Consider the following 20,087-nt stretch of genomic DNA (forward strand, 5'->3'; position numbering starts at 1 on the left):
AGTTCTGACATTCAAACCGTACACACATGTACACACACAGACACACACGTCTCTGTGTATACATATGTACACATGTGTGTTCCTTTTGCATCTTTATGTAGATAAAAGAAAGAAGCAGAGAAATCCCTGTTAAACAGGGCGCTGATGCAGCCACTTTTGAAATTCCTGATTTGTTGCTATTTGTTGATGTTATTCAATTTGTCAAATGTGTACAAAAATGTTTTTATACACAAACACTGCAGCAGTCTATAGCTGCCATTGCCATACAGTGGGTAACCATCTCAATCATGTAACGGCAAGGGAGACACAACATGTTCAGCATTTTCAAGTTTTGGATAGGAAATGTTAGCGACTGCAGAAGAATCAAGAATGATAGTTGGTCAGTATTAAAACATTGCGACAGCAGAGAAAGCCTGTAGTCCAACCCCCAAAAAGGACAGAATAGCATGACAGCAAAGTTAGTAGTCAAATTCCCCAAGGACGTCTTTGCTTCTAATTAAATATTTCTCTCTTTTCCAATAATAATAATAATATTATTATTATTATCATTATTATTATTGTGCCTCAGGCTTATAATGTGGCTTGACTTTATTTCAGCAACAATATTGTTTTTGCTTTACATTTCCAATTTGGTGCTTTTTCGTTCTCCAGGGGCACTGGGGTATGGAATAGGGAATTCTAATAATAAAACAAAACAATAAAAACAAACAAACAAAATAAACCCAGTATCTAAAAGTCCTGAATGTAATGCTGAATGACTATATGAGCTATTGGCGCCTGTAAAAAACGTCACTTGGCTGTTTGCTACTAACCTTTCATGTTAGGCTTGGGTTTGTCAGTTTGCTTGCCTGTGGGGGTTTGTGCCTGCTGGCCCTGGCCCCCGGAGGAGGCCCCCTGCTGAGCAGCTTTCTGTTTCAGCATGGTCCAGTCAAATGTGTAGTCATACTGGTGGTTCAGAGTCCTTAAAACACACACACACACACACACACACACAGAAATAATATACCAACATTAACATTGAACAGTTTAAAATAATTTTGTAGGAAAGAAACAGAAATAACAAAAGATGTGAAAGGATGTAAGATGGGAGCGGGCAGGGTGAAAGGAAGGAAACATTTTAGTTTATTCAAAAGCATACAAATCAGTCTGTACTAAAAGTTTGCAATTGCATACAAAAGATTAGCTAATGGAATCAGCAATGACAATGTAGTAAAAGCACGTGTTTGGGGTTAACTACTGGAAATTGCATTTAGCTCTCAAAGCTGACCGACCCCAAACTGACAGCCATGTACAGAAAGTTGGACACGTGTGTTCACCTGAAGAGGATGCGAAACAGCTGGCGCAGATACATGTAGTCTGGAGCCTCCTCAAAGCGCAAGCCACGGCAGTAGTTTAGATACATGGCAAATTCTGCTGGGAAACCCTGGAAATATGCATTCATACAGCTGAGTGTGCACTGCTTTGATCATTGTGCCTGTTTAACCCTGTAAGATGTGAACGTGACATAACTGCAAGAAAACGCCATTTTTGATTTTTTAAACTGAAGGGTTTATTGGCCTGACTAATATTACATGTAAAATTCAAAGTGTTCATTTTGCTAGCTCTGGCATCCTTGTCCAGTCTATTTAGGTTTCTCTCTGTGTGGGCACACTGAACATGTAGGTCTCAAAATCTTGGTGTTGTGGGGTTAAAGTGTTTTTACCTTACAGAGGACCTCAACTGGGGTGGACATCTTCTTTTCTGAAATCTTTTCATACTTCTGCTTCTTTGTGGCAGCCTGGACAACACAAAAATACAAACAGCATGTTTACGCCACAACCCACTGTTACACTAAATGCACTCAGGCTACAGGTGCACTCACTGAGTCTGAGCCAGAAAGAAGTTACAATCAGTGCATCTCTAACTCATGCTAGTGAGCGATACCACAAAACATGATGGTGTGCTGCGTCTTTAGTTTCTCTCTACCCACACGTCCAGCACAAACAAAACTACTGTCTTTGCCTGCTGTGTGTCAAAGTCAGCGACGTACCTTTAATCCCTGCCATGGCAGACTGGTTCTGTTGAAGTACATCAGCACGTAGCCTAGTGACTCCATATCATCACGACGACTGAAGACAACAAAAGTGTTCATTGAGTACAGAACGAGTGCAATAGTGTTTCCCTGACACCGTCAAAATATTCATTATTATTTTTCGTTCTCTTAGAAATTGTTGCTGTGGCAGTATTACGAAGAGAAAGATACAATGTAAACCAGAAAAAAGCCCATTTAGCCATTTTTTAAAAATTGGCTTGATTTTTAACACACTGTTGGGAAAAAAAGTAACCTATAATTTCCTTTGAAAGCCATTTTTGAAGATTGCCTATCAGATGTTTGCACAGACCTCTGCTCAATGCCCAGGTGCGCGTTGATGGAAGCATAGCGTGCCGTGCCAGTCAGGTTCTTGTCTTCTCTGTATGGGATGTGTTGTCGTGTTCGGTTGTCTCTGTACTTCTTTGCCAAACCAAAGTCAATAAGGAACAACTGATGGAGAGGGACAGAAGACTAGTTAGTTATCGGTTACCGACGAACAAAGAGTTCTTTCATTAAAATCATCCTTTTTGTCCTTCTGTAAAACAAATGCTAACATTACTCAACGGTGAACGTAACCGTGTGATGGTGTCAATATGCAAAAGCGTACGGGTTCATATAAGCTGCTCAGCGGAGTGTGCTTGGAGGGTGGGGGCACTGCACTCTTATTCTGTAACATTTATTATTCATTTATATGAACTGACACTAGTCTCAGGTGAAATGTCTTTTAAATGACTGTAAAAAGCCATTTTGATAATCGATCTATTACTCGACTACTGATTCTCTATTTTGCATTTACAGCACTGTGCAAAAGTCTAGAGAAAGCCGTCAATTATTCTTTGTTGCGTAAATGGGAAATGGGTGCAGTGATTTATTGACACATGCAACTAATACATGGACATACAAAACAACAACAACAAAAAAAAAAACAACCAAGTTTAACAAGCTTCAAAGTCCATATTTGGTAGTGAGCACCCTTAATCTTCAACACAGCCTAAACCTTTTGGTAATATTTAAAGTTGCCTTCTGGGACGACTGGCCGAGCTTCATTTGGAGGCGAGCCGTCTTTTGTTCCACTCTCTCAATATGACACCACCTGGCTTCAATAATAATAATGCGGTCTGGGTTCACAGTTCCACTGTTTTATTTTGGTTTGGGGGTACCCCCCTATCAGATATGCCTTTACCTCAAAGTGTCTTTGAAATCACTGTCATGTTTAAAACTAAAGCTAGAAACTTTCCACATGGCATTGCATGATGGACCAAAATCTCATGCAGTCTTCTGCATTCACACTATTACCAAATTTTACCAGCGTTACTGGCTGAAACACAAACCATGACAGAATGTCCACTGTGCTGTACAGATGACTGCAGACACTGAATTACAGCTGCCAACATTGATTACTGTAATAATCTGGTATTCCATTGATTAAGTAAGTAACCAGGTAAGTAACTGGATAAAGAGTACTTTTGTCCTATTAAATGAGCAATAATAAATATTAAAAAAATAAACTGAGCAACAAACTGCTCATTGATCTCCATTAGTGTTGGTCATGTTACTTGACAGAAATAATTAGTTACTGATTACTTTCTTGAAGATGTAATCAGTAATTCCATTACTTCACTGATTATTTTTCAAAATTAGTTACTTTATTACTTTTTAAAAACATGATACACAACCTGAATATGTAATAAAGCAACAGACCTTTCAGCCCAGTTTTTTCTGCATAATCATATAACATTTAATTAAATGAAAAAGTATCTTTTTAAAACTTGTTTTATTAGTTTTAATCTTATAACTTTATGCACATATCAAGTCATTTTGAGCCGCAGACAACATTCCTGTCACAAGGTAGAAACTGCAATCAGTTTTTGGCAGTGACTTTTATATTTCCTTTATACATAAAAAAAAATAAATCCAGTTGACATTAAAAATGTCTTCTTTAAGAGTAATCTGGCCAAGAGGGCAGCAGAAAAAAAACCGCAACAAATATAACAGTTATTTTGTAAACATATTTTAAGTGGCCAAAAAGGACCGGATCGATTATATTGTAGGTACAATAACACAAGATTTGTAAAGATACTTGAAAAACAGGCAATTTTATATATAACGTCTTTGTAAATCCTGTTCAGTAAAGTCTATTGACCAATATAAGTAAACACAGGGAAATACCGGAAATCAGTTTTTGACAACCGGCGTGCTCGGTGCTCGCTCAGATTTGAAGATTCATTTCTTCCCATGCAGATGTTTTCGTCAGTTTTTACAGAATCAAACTCAAAGTAATGTCAGTGCGTCCACGGTTTAAACGCTGCATGGTCGTACTCTCTCCTGCACTCTAGATTATCCATTGTTGAACTGCACACGTCGCACGCGCTTACGTCATTGTCATGAGACACTCTCACAAATAAAATCACGACGGTTTAGTAATGCGGTGTGCTTACGGGAAAGTAACAGTAATCCAATTACTTTTTGCAAGAGTAATCCTTACTTGTTACTTAAAAGTAATCGGACACTTCTGCCCATTCTCCATTTTAAACAATTACATATTGCAATTTCTAACTGCATAACATTTGTCAAAAAAACCCAAAAACCTTCCAATGTATTTTTGCTATATTACAATTTCTTTAAAAACAAAAAAACAAAAAAACAATCACCCTTAAATGCTAAATACAAAAAAATAAAAACAAAACCCCAAAGTCAAATAAAAGCTTGATCACAACACTTGAAAATATCAGTACCTTCATTAGGTTACACCTATGCTAGCAATGTCAAAATTTTACGTCGCCTGGCTTTCAAGTTAATCAGAAAACTTGACCTCTGATCTTCAAGTCAAGGTTGGTGAGATTCAAACTCGCCCAAGAGTTTTAGCAGAGGCACCTATGATATCAATTTGAAAATCCTAGGCGACTTCCTCTAGTTATGGCATTCACAAAATGTTCAGAAAACTTGACCTCCATCCTTGGCCTTGAGGTCAAAGTCACTGAAGTCACTGGTAGGGGGATTTTAAGTCGATACACCTGTGGTATCGATTTGAAGCTCCTATGTCACCTCGCTCTCAAGCTGTCACATTCACAAACGTAGGCATCCAAACTGCCCGCCCAACCAGCATCACGACGTCAATACCCCCGTCGACCTTTTATGGCTGAGGGGTAAAAACAAAACAAAAGTCCAGAGAACACACATTTCCAACAACAGGAGTTACAACTGGATGCACACTCACAGCCAATATAATACTGCCATTTATGACCAAGGGGGGGGGGAATAAATAAATAAATGAATAGCTCCCTCCCAAATGTGACATGGTCAAAAAAAATGAAATGAAATTAAGGTGTCTCATCTCTAATTTAGGCTTGCAGCCATAATTCTACAGTGTTCACACACACAAACACCCTGTTATAAAATGACCAAACCTGCAATCCTATCAAGACAGAAATCCTACTCACTCCAAGACTGGAGTGAGCGCACCCTTAATCTCAATTCACTATACTGGCCCATTTTATTTTTCACAACTGACAAATAGTCATTATTTGATATGAGCTTTAAGCCCCAGATACACTGCTTAAAAAATAAAGTACTGGTGACTGCCAGTGCTACCCCTCAGACGTAAGTAGACACTTATTGTATCAATTTGAAAATCCAAGGCAACTTTCTTGATTGCATTGACAAGATTTTCAGAAAAACCCTGACCTCTGACATTGGTTGTGTTGGTGGTAATGAAATTAACTGATGCACTAGATAAGGCTTCTTTTTTAAAGTAGTTTTTATATTTGGCTATGGTCAGTGTCACTACAGGTAGCATGACATGATAACTGGACTCTACAGAGGTCGCACGTGCAGTTCAACTTCACTGGGATGACATATCAATAATGTCCCCCCGCACAGCCTCAGCTTAGCTTTAAGACTTTAAATGTCTCTTATTGAATGATTTCATTTTAGGTTTAGAAAACCAAAAACAGCAACTATAAGCGACCTTTAAAAAGGGGGATAAAGAACCAGGCAGCTTTAATGCCTCAACATTGAGGCACTAAAGCAGGTCAAACAGTTTATCACTGTATGTCAATCACGTTAACTGCGATTTGCTGCTGTCCTGCTGGTACATAAAGACAACAGTCTTATTGGTGAAAAAGAGAAATAAACTTCCATTTTTCCTTTTCTGTGTGAAATAGATTTACACAGTGCACACTGTTCTGTCAGTCCCACCACCCACCAGTACTGGTAAAGTATTAAACACTTAACAAGAATCAACCAGAACATTAGATTCTATGATAAATTAATGATTCAGCTGTTTCTCCAATGTTTGTTTCTATTAGCTCACTGACTTCTTCTTGTTATTAAAGTTTCTGGTAAATACATTTCCCCCTGCTTAAACCTAGTTAGGTTTGATTCATCTCTAAAAAAATTAATTGCTTCATTGCAGTTTAAGTCATTTCACTTCCTCTTAGGCCAATGAGGACGATCAGGTACTCGTGTATAATTTAGATGAATGCAGCGTCTTTGTTACATCACATGGCAATGACAACTACTTCTTAGCCAATGCTAACAAGATTCACACTGTTAGATGGAGTACATACGCTGGGCATTATGCAACTGCAAGATGGGTGCTGGTGGGCTAATTCATTTTAAACCAGTGTAGTAAAATATGATTGCAAAGCGACAACTGCAGTTGTGAGGCAGCTGGTGTTGTGGTAAAGGTCACACCTGGTTTAATCCTGAGAAAGATGGATCCTGAGAAGAGCTAACAGCCAAGCTTCTTTTCCTCTTCCCCACTGACGAGTCTAAACACTAGGGCAGACAGTAGAGGGGCAGGGGTCAAAATTACACAGCCTCCATCCACCTTCAGTTACAGTTAACATGAGTACAACAGGCAGTTCTGTTTGTACCCACATTGTTTTCTCCTTTTAACAACTAACACTGTCCTGTAGAGCTAGGATATGCACTGGCTTCTGTACATGCGATACTGGATCTAAATAAGAAATACACTTTACATAACCGTGCTACAGATTTGATCATTCTGGCCACCTGTCTAGAAGAAATCATATTATGGTTTTCTTCTGTCAGGACAACCATGGAAAGATCAGATCAAAAGTGTGTGTGTAGTATGGGACACATGGATGCTTCATTATGATGTCTGAAAAACACTTGGGGGAAATAGACAGCAAGTGCCATATCTCAAAAAAGACCTGGGCACAAGTGGGGCTTTGGTAAACTGGTAGTGACGAGCGGTGAAGAGTATTTGATATTAACATAAAGCATGTAAAAAAACAAAAAAACAAAAAGCAAATTCATGGGTTAATGTCTTTTCTACAGTTAGGTTAGTATTGCCAAAAAACCAAAAACAAAAGTGGTTAATAAGTCACCTGTAAAGTCTGAAACCAACACCCAAGATTTCCTCTGATACAGTGCAACCTTACCAAAGATTTAATGTTCTAGCAGAGGGACTAAGGTAATGTGTGGTTTGTGATTTGGTGATCTAAAAACTACAACAAACCCAAAAATCTGCTTCTATTCAAGTTGGACATTCCTAGCACATAAATACTAATTTATTTAAAAATGTATTTTTTTTAAATGGTCAACACTGCATAAATCTGCTATGAAATATGACAGCTCTTAGAACGGGCTTGCAGTGTCATTTTAGTTCTTTAATAGGTGAGGTAGAAGCCAGCGAATGAGGAAGTCGAGTGTTCTGTTACTGGCCTACACTCAAGCTTACTTGCATTAGTGAAGAGCAATATAGGCTACAAAGTGCAATATTTACCCAGGGCATTCAAATAGCACAGCAAACAGAGCAAAGCTAAAAATGAATCTTTGACAAAATATACCCACCACACAGATAACTTGTGTTTTTACTGGACACGTTCCTTGCCACAAACCAGTACGCACCAGTAACGCAGGCATAAATGACTCATGTTGGGATTTTTGAGGCCATGACCAAGCAAAGGAAGCCTCAGTCTAACATTAGGTGTGCTTCATCAGTATTATACTTCACATGGCAAGGTCTGTACACGCATGCACAACACTATACTAATTAAGCACAGCTTTGTTTTGTGAAGTGGACACAGATTAGACTACGAAAAAGCATTAAACAAATCCATGACTATAGTTTGCACATCTGAGTAGAATCTGTGCCTAAATGAATACCAAACTGTCCTGAATAATAACCTTTTTCTTTTGATGAAAACGTTTTGTCCTGTTGGGACTTGTTTCCATAATGACAGCACTCTTATTCACTGGGCCTGTGGGGTGGCTGCATATTAAGGAGTGGCCCAAAGCCTTACTTTCCTTAAAATTGTCAGGCCAGCTTCTTACTCTCATTTCTTTAGCAGTTATAATTCATCAGCATATTTCAATATTAGGAAGAACTTTCTGCATGTCAAGAAAACAAAATATTCAAAAGCAAACTATACACAACGTTGTAATTTTTAGGTTAAAAGCCTCCAAGTAATTGAGCAAGATTCTTAAAATGGAAAGATGTTAGGATTTCCACTGGAAACCTTTATAAATACAATGCCTGAATTTAATGAAAAGCTTTACTTTTATTACTATTAAAACCCATCACCAAGTGCTCAGTTTCACCTTAATTTGACTACAACTGCAAAGCAAACATAATACTCATAATTTTGATTTACGGCAGCTTTTAACTTCTTGCATGCAAGCAGTGCAGAAAAAAAATGAGCAAGACAGGGACAACCTGACAGTAATTCAAACTCTTAACGGTTAAATGTTGGTAATACTGAAAATATTAATAAGTATACACGAGGGTGGGACCCAAGATACATGTTTCTCAACTTCCAGGTGAGTCACTCAAGTGACTATCAATGATTATGAAAAATACTGCTGACTAACATCCGATCTGGTACTAAATGTATCAGAAGCCTGTAATGTCCACAACTGAACAGCTGTCAATTCAAAGCACAGCAAATTGTTTCCCAACTCACTGTGATCTCTTCTGTGCTATGTGCTCTACAACACTTGTGTCACACACCAGGCTGCGGGCCTAATCTGCCACGAGACATTAAATACAAATATACATAAAGTGACAATAAACTACATATCCCAAAACGCAAGCCATCCCATGAAGAGACAGCAAACTGCCACTAGATTAAAGTGTTTCTACAACACCATTGGGTTGGTGACCATCTCAAAATTTCCAGAAAAAGGAGAATCGATGCAGAAGGAAGGCTGTTTAATGAGAAATAGGAAAATGAATATTTGTTTGTTATTTAAGAAGAAAAACCAAAACAGCTTGTGTTGTGAGCGTGTCGGTGGTGAGGGAGGTCTATATACATTGTATTCCTTCACATGTATTTAAAAAAGAAAAAAATCAGTCCATTTATCATTTTAGTCTCCAACAAAAACAAAACATGGTTCAAGAATTAAAAGCAGACTGCAACCTCAGCAGAATGTGTTCATCAAAGCTACAGCCCAGAGGGACACAGCACCAAACAGTAGCTTTACTGTGGCTGAAGACAGAAAAGAGTTTCTCAGAGTGTTTTTGAAGCGGTGCATGCCAAGGGTTTGTGACCAGGGATCCACCAACCAGATAAGACTTCTTAAAAAAATAATTAAAAATCAATTTGTCAAAAAACAAAACACCATAGCAGAGTGAGTGAGGGAATTTACAGGCAATCTTACATCCGAGGTCACGGAGGGAGGTATCTGGCTTTTTCATTAGCTGTTGATAAAAGCACAGACAACACTGACACAGTGCAGTTATCAATTTTTATATGGGGCGTGAAGGCTGACGTCTGTCTGTCCCGAGGAGCTCTTTCATGTAGCTTCAATGCATGGGACGACGACAGGGGGGGACCGATGTGGTGGAAAAGGCTGCTTGGTAGGATTAACATAGGACAAAAATGGGGGGGCGCAACCGCCACAAACCTCTGATAACATTACTTCATCATCCATCAAGAAGCTTTGTGTGGATTGTGTGTATGGAGACATGCCATACCATCCACAGAAGCTGAGCAGGAACATAGTTCTCAAATAATTTAAGCTCAGAAGAGATTTTTTTTTCATGAAAAAAAACAAAAACAAAACAAATGGTCAGCATCTCATCTGGGTGGAATTATTAACTCTTTTTAACTCAAATCTTCTAATAGTTTAATTTAAATGAAATATAATGGCGGTGTTTGAATCTTGTGTTCTTTTTAGAACATGACCTACGGATGAACATGGTTGTGTAATATGGGGTCTTGTGGCAACAATAAAGCTACATGGTGTGTTAATTACACACCATCGATCCAACTTCACCAATCTAGTTGTGAACTGAAACAAATTTGTTCTTTTGAATAAATTATACACTTTTCTGTATGTGCAGTTATGTATTCAGCGTGCTTGCAGAGCCCCCCCTCTCTTTTTTTGTTTAACTACATCATTAGCTGGGGGTAGCTTATGCTGACAATGTGAAGACTGTTCAGCCATTTGTTTCTCTAAAATACAAATCTGTCACACATTCTCAGCAGCTGCTCATCACCCACTGTGACAAAGCTCGTCCTGGACAAAGTTCACATGATAAGTTATGAAGAGGTTATTTTTGCTGCTGTAGTGTGGCTTTATTAAATTTATAATTTTAAAAGTTGTTAATTAAAGCAACGTGTCAACCTATGTTGTTGCATTTATGCAAATGTTTGTGAATTATTTGTAACCCAATATCAAAAATCAGATACAGAGACAGTTTAACAGTATGGCAAAGTTCAATTATATTTATCCAGTTACAAATGGTCCTTTGAGGGAAACCATAATGCTGATGAAAATGAGTTCCCCGGCTCTACACCACTCATCACCTCACTCAGGCATGGTGACATGCAGACTTGAATTTGGTAACAGAGAGAGATTATGAAAGAATCTAGCACTATTAAGTGGCCCAAAATGCATTAGATACTAACACTACCACAAAACAAGGTCACAAATTCGACCAAGTAAATGAAACTTACAACTATACTTTCAAGCCCTGTTATTTTTAAGGGATTTCTGTGAGAAACTGGGGTTTAATATGAAAGCATTTAAGCAACACTACCACAGTGAAACATCATTAACTGGTAGATAAGGACATCTGGGAAAACAGACCGGTATGTCCAGTAAACACAACAATAACTTCAGGAAGCAGACTCAGAGAATTGATTCCCACCAGTCACAAAGCTCCTTCAGCATGCTGACATTCAGTCCACGTTCATGTTGGACTTTACAAGTGTTCAACATTTTGCGACTGCATCTTGCACAGTTGCGATAAGCTCATGTTGACACCACTAAACGGTGTTAGGTCCCCATCTGGACCTACAGTTGGCAACAGTAACCCTGGTTCTGCACTGCAGTTTTGGTGAGTGTAGTTACAAAATTAACCAGATGTCCACCAACTGTATGTTAATGTTAATATCAGTCCTCCCGCTGACAGCAAATCCAGAGCAAAACAACGATTACTACAGAGAAACAAAACGGATGCGAGCAGGGCTGGCTGGTTAGTAGCGATTTTCAAAATAAGAGCTTTATTTAGTTATGTTCATGGATGATAATGTTGGGGATCAACGATGGTTCAAGGTTAATGGCAATAGCTTTTATAAAGAGGTGTCAAATTTATATCCAATTTTTCCCACAGATGCATTAAATACCAGCATTTAGAGATTCAAGCCCATTTAAATCTACCTTCAACCAATATTCCCAACATGGGGACGGGGACTCATGAACATGTTCACAAATGCAGACTTGCACATGCTAAGTCTAATTTGCGTGTGTTGGGAGAATTTTTCAGCCCTCATAATCCTAATCCATAATCCTCTTAATCCTAATAAGAGAAAACAGGAGGACTGACGTTTAAATCAGAACTTCTTCAAGCTGGAAATGGGAAATAAGGCATTGTTCCCTCTTGTAAAATATAATTCATACTTGTGCCCAAGGCACCAAACCCTGCCGTTCAATAACACAGATTACCATGTCACTTTCCATTTCAAGTAGACCAAAAAAAAAAAAATGTTGCTAATATTTATAGTAATAGTCACACCTGATCTGCAGTCTTCCAAAACCAAAACAGAAAATGACAAGGTTTCTCCATTTTAGAAACTCAAAAAGTTTAACTTTTTTTGCCTGAATGCAGTTAAACTGTTCCAACAGTGTTGTATCTGCTGGATGACAGACTGTGTGTTCAGGTATGTGTGGTTGTGTGTGCAAGATAAGCCCTTAAAGATTTTGTGCTCTATAAATAAAACTCCAATGAAAAAGAACATGTGATGACTACAATGAAGAAAAGTGAGCATATCAGCATTCTGAAGTTGTCCCTGAGCTTCGGTGCAAAATTGTGTGCTGCTGAAAACAGCCTCTCTGCCGGTGTAGATGGTAATAATTCAGTTACCAAACAGCTCCGGGTGAGTGGCTCAGAGTTCTACTCATGTACATTTATAACTGGCCTGCAAAAAAAAAACATTTTTATATATTATTACAAATTAATATTTTATATTATTTTACATTTAATTAAAAAAATATTACGAAGGGCTTGAAATCAATATGGTCTTGTGAAAATCCTCACCGTTTAAACTGCCCCCTGCTTGGTGCAGGTTTCACTGCAACAGAAAGTGGGTCGGCTCTCTTCAGCTTAAACTCCGTATCCGACCAATACGCACATTTTAATGTAGCGTCTGTGGCGTAGCGTCTGTAGATTTTCACTGTGTGAAACAGCTGCGGATGTGAGCAGCTACAAAGTTCAGTTTTGTTTTTGTCTCCCAGATTATTGAGCAGGTGGCTTAATGAGTGACTTTGAGCTTTTTCCCTGTATGGGATTTACTGTGATTACAGGAACGAGTGCTGCTGTTTTGGATGCTTTCCTTCACCTACGCTCACCGTCTTCTGCCTCTTTGCTCGAGTGTAATAATTTATTAATTTTGACTTCCCTGTGAAATCTATTACTCTACACTGTAAGTAGACAGACTGCGGCTCCACGTTAAAATATGAAACCATCATCTTCACTGCTGCTGGCATCAGCAGTCCTTTTCTTTAAAAACTTGGGGCTGCATTGTTTTAACGTCATTTATGTTTTTTTACATTCACAAGCACACTCCTAGACACACCACAGTTCTATTACAGATCTGTTTTTAGTGAAAGGTTCATGTTTCCATGGTGCCGACTGGAGTCATTACACAAAGCATCAAAGCAGAAAATCAAAAACGTTTGTGTTGATGATGTTACCATCAGGAGATTACTAAAGCTATACATTTACTACCAGAGGTGTCTATTAGGAAGCAGGATTTCAGCTTATCCAGATCACTTCAGGGTTAGTCCTGGTTTTCTGTAGTACAAAAGGTGATTGACTACTTACAGAGGTGTAACTTATGCTATAGATGTTCCAGATTAGACATCAGCAAGTATGAAATCACTGCCCACTGACTGATTCTCCAGAATACAGCATCACCACTCCTGTAACCTCTGCATGGAGAGTTGGAGGGTGCTTCCCTGATGAGTATCAGTAATAGATCTAATTCTTAGATGCAATTTTAATCCTGTGTTTTTTTCCCTACTGTTGGCAGCAAACACTTTGGCTGTTCATTTACCATTAATTCATGATCCTAAAACAGGACACTTCCTGTTTGAACTCTGTTCTTAAACTTTACTCTCAAACCCTTTAAAGACAACGGGGAGAGAATAAAAACTACAAGTGTCCAAAGCAGGTTATGTTGGGGGTTTCATTTTAAAATCACCGTTTTCACTGTTTCTTTTATTCACAGCATGTTTTAAGAGCAATATGGATTCTATGCTGGGGGGCATACATATGCTACTTATTGAGCTGTACCTAAAACCACTGAGTGAAGCACACACTGTGTTGCATTGTCACAGAAATGTGCATGTACTAATTTGTTGATTTAGAAAAAGCATAAAATGTTCCTATATTTCTCTTTTACACTGCTGTAACTGCAGCTAGTAGAACACACGCCAAGAACACCTGTTCAAATTCATTTAACTTTGATCTGCCGACAAATTAAAGTCATTTCCCATTCTTCCACTTTATGTGGAAGAAAAGTCATGTAACCCATGAAAAAGCCCCTTTTAGATGAATTAGATGCTGCCAACACCACCCCTTTCATATGAACTGCAGGTGAAACCCTGGATTAACTCAGCAAGTTGATCAACCAACTTCATGTGACCGTATAGTTTAGTCGTCAGGGATTCCATATAACTGAAAGACACCCCGAGTATGTTGAAACTGCTTCATAATATCTGGCCCCTGTCATACAACTATTCTCCAACAGGTCTATACAGTCCTTGAATATGACATACTTGTGTACTGGTCCTGCATATCTTACCTTGTTACAGTGACGGCCGATGCCCATGAGAAAGTTATCTGGTTTGATGTCTCTGTGGATGAAGTTCTTTGTGTGTACATACTCGATTCTGCTGATCATCTGAAGATATAAAAATGTGTTTTAAATGTGACCAAATTACTACAATGGACAAAAGTTTCCAGATTATATATGAAGGCAGGATACAGATAATAAACCTTTGCCTAGTTCCCTTTTTTAAAAGCCTGCAGAGAAGTGGGTGTGTGTATGAGCTGGATACCTGGTCTGCCAGCATAAGGACAGTTTTCATGGTGAAGCGGCGAGAACAGAAGTTAAACAGGTCCTCCAGACTGGGTCCAAGCAGGTCCATAACTAGGACGTTGTAGTCCTTCTCTTGGCCATACCACCTGATGACAACAGTAACATATAAAAGTGGGTTTTCACGGTTGATCTCAGTCACAATGCATTCTCTAAACCAACTTCACAGGCTGAATATACAGCGGTCCCTTGTTTATTGCGGGAGTTACGTTCCAAAAATAACCCGCGATAAGTGAGATCCGCAAAGTAGCCAACTTTATTTTTTACAATTATTATAGATGTTTTAAGGCTGGAAAACCCCTCACTACACACTTTATACTCTTTTCTCAGACAGGCATGAAAATTTTCACACTTTTCTCTCTTGTTTAAACTCTTAAAGTTCAAACCTTCATAGAAAAATAAGTCCAAAGGCACCCGCAGGTGACGATGTTTTGTTGACACTGTTGTTTGTTGGGGAGAAAACGTACAAACATACAGTACAGCACTTCAGAGTCACACTGCTAGCGATCGGAGATTTATGTAAATTTGACAAGCTGAACGCATTCTGTACTGCACAGGAGACACGGCACGGGATTGACTGACAATGGTCTACAGACAATCAGGACGCAGAACACAATACGCTGTTTAAAACAAACAAACAAAAAAACCCCCAAAAAACATGGAAAATTGCACAAAAATAAAATCCGTGAAGCAGCGAAAGGTGAACCGCATTATAGCGAGGGACCACTGTAGACCCAAAGCAGGTTGGCCTCTTATAAAAAGGCTCATTTCACTTGTGTCATTTTACGTGTCCCTTGTGCATAATAGAAGGCTAAAATTAAAATGAGTCATGTATATACAAGAACAAAAGGTTACACGTCACTTTGAAATCATACTAATGTGTTTTTGAGGTACAAACATGAGACATTAAAATGTCTTGAAAAATTAACCCCACACTGTTCCATGGAAGCCCATCAAATGGAATTCTCTCTTAACACCAATGACATCATTGCCTAGTGGGATTCTGGTTTAATTTAGTTGTTCCGACTGACATCCTGATGTGTCAACAAGGAAACAAGAAAACATAAGTTATTGTGACGCAGCAGAGGTTGAACTTTTAACTTTTAAAATTGTTTTAAGACAGTCTCATTTTTTCCTCCCCACTCTAAAACACTACTGTGATGTGGAGTCATGTGACTCTGGAAAAAACATTGAACACAATCTGTTCACTAAAGCCAACAATGTGTCTAAAAACATCGAAAAGAACAAACCAACCACGGTTCTTTGTACATTTATATTTTCAAAACTAATTGAGATTAAAATCCTACTAATCACTGAAAATTAGTCTTTTGATTTTGTTTTTTCATAGACTATTTTGTTAGTAAATAAATAATGTAACAAACGCCCCTTTGCTTTGCATTGATGTGCTTTGATACCTCTCTAAAAGCTCAATTTTACTGTTTACAGCTTGAACCGAGATTACTTATACAGGGATTATACTTCCTACGTCCACAGGTGCTCAGGTCCCAGTGACAAGTCGCCTCATCGTTTAGTTAACACTGTAACTGTTACTTTTATTAAAAGGCAAAAGAATGAAATCGCAGATAGAAATGCTGAAACATAACACCTGTTCTTAAACAGCTCCATTGGCTTCCATTTCACCTAAGTATCAATTTCAAGATCTTGTTTATCACTTTCAAAAAGTCCTTTATAACCCTGCTCGTCTGTCTTTATCAAATGTTCTCCATACGTACTGAGAGTACACTCTGCTCTTCTTCAGCTTCCCGTCTGTCTGCTCACCTGACTACCATGGGACTCAGAGCCTTTAGTTGTTCTGTCCCAAGACTTTGGAATGCACTTACACCAGATTTCCAGACTAAACTGTTTGTACTTTTAAACCACGTCTTTAAAGGCACCTATAATAAATGTATAAAATGTAATAATAACAACAACAAGCACTCAAAGTATTATATGACATGCCTTAGTCACCCATTCAGACAAGCACTTCTTTTCTACACCTAAGTGCTTTCTAACATTCACACCCCAATAGTTGCATTGGAGAGGAACTTAGGGTTATAGTATCTTGCCCAAGGGTACTTTGGCATCCAAACTGGAGCAGTCAGGGATCGAAGCACCACCTTTCAATTAGTAGATGGCCTGCTCCACCTCCTAAGCTACAGCTACCTTATTGAAGAGGTGAGGCCGAACACGACAAACAAAGAGAGATGAAATGTGTATGGCAACAAGCGTAGAAAGATGAATTGAATGGACGTACAGACTAGGGCTGCCACGATTATGTCGACTATTAAAATCGTCGACGACTAATTTAATAGTCGACGCGTCGTTTGAAGCTTTGTAAGATCCCAAAAGACGCAGGAATAAGTAGTAGGATTTAAGAGTGTAATAACGGACTGAAACAGAAGATGGCAGCACTGCATGTCCAGGGATGCCAGCTGCCGTTAAACCCCGAAAAAGAAGAAGCTGTGTCTGGTTTCATAGCTGTGTCCAAATTTAGTGGCTGCATCCTTCAGAGGCCGCATTTGTAGGCCAATTACGTTACAGCGACGCGGCGAAGACTGTCCAAATTCGAAGACTCCCCCAAATGCGGCCGAAAAATGCGTCCTTCATTTCCCCAGAATTGAAGGATGGGTCGGGTGTATCCTTCGTGGCCCAACCTATCCCAGAATTCATAGCGCGGCCCAGCCAATTCCAGTTTTCAACAATGGCGGCCGCTACTTAGTTTTAATATTACTCTTATTATTCTTTCTGGGTCACAAAATAAACTTTTAACATATTTTCAGGCGAGAATGGAGCTGTGTAAACGTCAAATATCTGCTCAGTTTATCAAGACATAACATATTTGCAAAAGCGCTCCGACGTTTTCAGAGACGTCTGTTACCCACTAGCTCGATAGCTGGAGGGTTCAAGGCTCACTAGAGCCGGTGAGAACAGCGAACTCCCGGCACATCATTTTCAGACCCCACGCGGTCTTTCGCTACTCAGGTTAAACATGATATATAAGTCACTCAGATAATTTAAAAATGTTATTGTTTGGCTTTTTTCAGTGTTTTATTTGTTCCTCAGTAAATCTGTTTGGCTGAGATTGAAGTTACAGTTTTCACACAGCTGAATAAACGTCAAACAGAGAACTGATTAAACAGAAGTGTGAGATGCTTGAGAATATACTCCAGTGTCCTGTTATATTTTACATAAAGAACAGACGGCCGAGTTTATTAAACTCCACCGAGACAATCTGCAAATTTCATTAAAATTTAATAAACTATCATCTTGTCTTTATTTTTAGTTAGCACATACCTTAAACACTTAAAGCTGTAAGCTAATGATCATTATATAAGAGCAGATGCATGCTGGTGCAATAAGCTGTACGTTTTATGTCCAATGGATGCATGATCTGATTAGTCGACTAATCGCAAAAATAATCGGTGACTAGTCGACTATCAAAATAATCGTTTGTGGCAGCCCTAGTACAGACATGTGGGTATGTTGATTCTTGCTGATGTGTACCTATTCAGTAAAGAAGCTACAGCTAGTAAACCAGTAAATCTGTGGCAAAATATGTATGTAACACCAGGTCCAGCTACACATGGAACGCATGGTGGCAACCGTGCTGGTGCACATAAAAAAAACAAAAAAAACAACTTGAGTTGTCCATAACATTACAGAAAGTCTCCGAGGGCGAAAAATGATACCTGTGACAATTTTACTTCATATGCCGTTGGCCTGTAAATGGTGGGAACTGAGGAAGGGCTCAGTTCTCATTAATGTTTGCCGTCACTGAGGCCCATGCTATGATGTCCCATGACTTGGCGAATCCAAATAGGTACTAATGGAAGTAGGGGGTTTATTGACCTTCAATTTGAAATGGAATAACGAAATCTTCGTGTTTGAATAAACTTTTAATTAAAAGTAACATAACTGAGTGACTAATCCACTTTATATTTTTTAAACTATCAAACATTTGGGGGAAATTTTGAGCCCAGAGGGAAACGGGTGTGATTGTGTGCTGCCACTGAAAAAACTCAAATGATTTAAAAAACAAAACAAAACTGCAGTCTCACTAACGTTAATTTCATCGTTTCATTTTATTTTCACTCAGAACAGGCTATACTTTTATGTCAACAAGGTCTAGAGGCAACAAATTTCAAAATGAAGAGAACAGTTTGTGGTACTGCATTTGATTGAAGTAATACTGAAGGTGTAACAGGATCGACTGACAATTTATACTACAGTTACCACTCTGTGGGTAACTGACAATTTTATTAATTTTATTGCTATGTTTGGTTTTTGCTATTGTATTACTTTATTTATATTTGTATTGATCAGCACTTTGGTCTACCAGGTGTGTTTTTAAAGTGCTATATAAATGAACGATGATGATGATACTTTAAATAAACCAGGTGGGGATATGGCAATGAGGGTCTAGCGTCATGATTCCTTGTTAAGGAATGTAATTAACGGTTACAAATGCCTTAGTTTTTGACACTGCCCATTAAACAGGGACTCAAATTTAATGACATCAGTTTCTTAGTTTTAGACTAGCTGATTAGTCAACTAAATGAGACCAAAAGAAAAGAAAAAAAAAAAAAAAGAGAAACTAAGAAATTAGTTCCCAGGAACAACCCTACTTGTAACTGGCATAATTATTTTATGGCACGATATATTTTCAATCCAGAAGTCTGGTGGGAATCAACTATAGTCACAATATGCACACAACTGACAGCTTTACCATGATTTTGAAGTCTGTAACATTCGCAGGCCATAATCATGACCCCAACACAAGGCTTGAGTCACTTCTTTACACAAAAAAAAACAAAAAAAACAAAAAAAAAACGAGCCACAGTGAGGAAGTTGCAGAAACTGGTATAGGTGGGGCCTGAATAAAAGCCAAGTCAGACTGTAGCAGGAATGTAGGAGAGGCAGCAAGATCAGCAGGTTGCGCAGGCTGTAGGCAAGACTGTTTCAACACGAAACCAGAATTATGAGCACCAAGACTCACTGAACACAGCTTGTTTGCAATACAGTTAAAGTGGAAACTTACTTTAGACTTAAATTACAAAAAAGCCAAATTGAAACAACCCTAAACTGGGATTTATGGTTTACAACCATTTTAATAACCCATACTAGTGGCTATTAAGGCTTTTATAGGATTTTCAGGCTACATAACCCTAGAAAACATTTCACAGCATTACAATGCAACTATTGACAGGAAATTCTCACCAGATGTTGGTAACAACCCCTCTAATCCACATATGCAAATTCAAACCATAGATGTCCATAAATGATGTGTAATAATGAGAAATAATGAGAAACTATGTGGGATCACATAGCTGGACATAGCTACTGTCAATCCTCAGTAGGTGGCAGCAGATTTTTATCAAGAACGTCTCAGTACATTTGTCCATTAATCCTTCCATCAATGAAGCATGCCAGTGCCGTATGAA

General features: G+C 38.5%; 1 protein-coding gene across 4 annotated transcripts in view; it reads right to left on the reverse strand.

Moving 5' to 3' along the window:
• The window catches only part of csnk1a1 (casein kinase 1, alpha 1), a 30,060-nt gene that overhangs the window by 3,989 nt on the left and 5,984 nt on the right, over positions 1–20,087 (reverse strand). Inside the window, exons 3-10 of one of the 4 annotated variants that reach the window (XM_063498680.1) lie at positions 14,609–14,735; positions 14,353–14,451; positions 6,767–6,850; positions 2,382–2,521; positions 2,030–2,108; positions 1,703–1,777; positions 1,317–1,423; positions 849–961 (exon numbers count right to left, since the gene is read on the reverse strand). In XM_063498680.1, the coding sequence (XP_063354750.1) occupies positions 849–961; positions 1,317–1,423; positions 1,703–1,777; positions 2,030–2,108; positions 2,382–2,521; positions 6,767–6,850; positions 14,353–14,451; positions 14,609–14,735 (824 nt within the window). Of the gene's footprint in view, positions 1–807; positions 962–1,316; positions 1,424–1,702; positions 1,778–2,029; positions 2,109–2,381; positions 2,522–6,766; positions 6,851–14,352; positions 14,452–14,608; positions 14,736–20,087 lie in introns of those variants that run through there. The other 3 variants (XM_063498664.1, XM_063498672.1, XM_063498690.1) reach the window with 3 other exon arrangements.

The sequence above is a fragment of the Pelmatolapia mariae genome, linkage group LG2 (assembly GCF_036321145.2).
Source record: "Pelmatolapia mariae isolate MD_Pm_ZW linkage group LG2, Pm_UMD_F_2, whole genome shotgun sequence".
Taxonomy (NCBI): domain Eukaryota; kingdom Metazoa; phylum Chordata; class Actinopteri; order Cichliformes; family Cichlidae; genus Pelmatolapia; species Pelmatolapia mariae.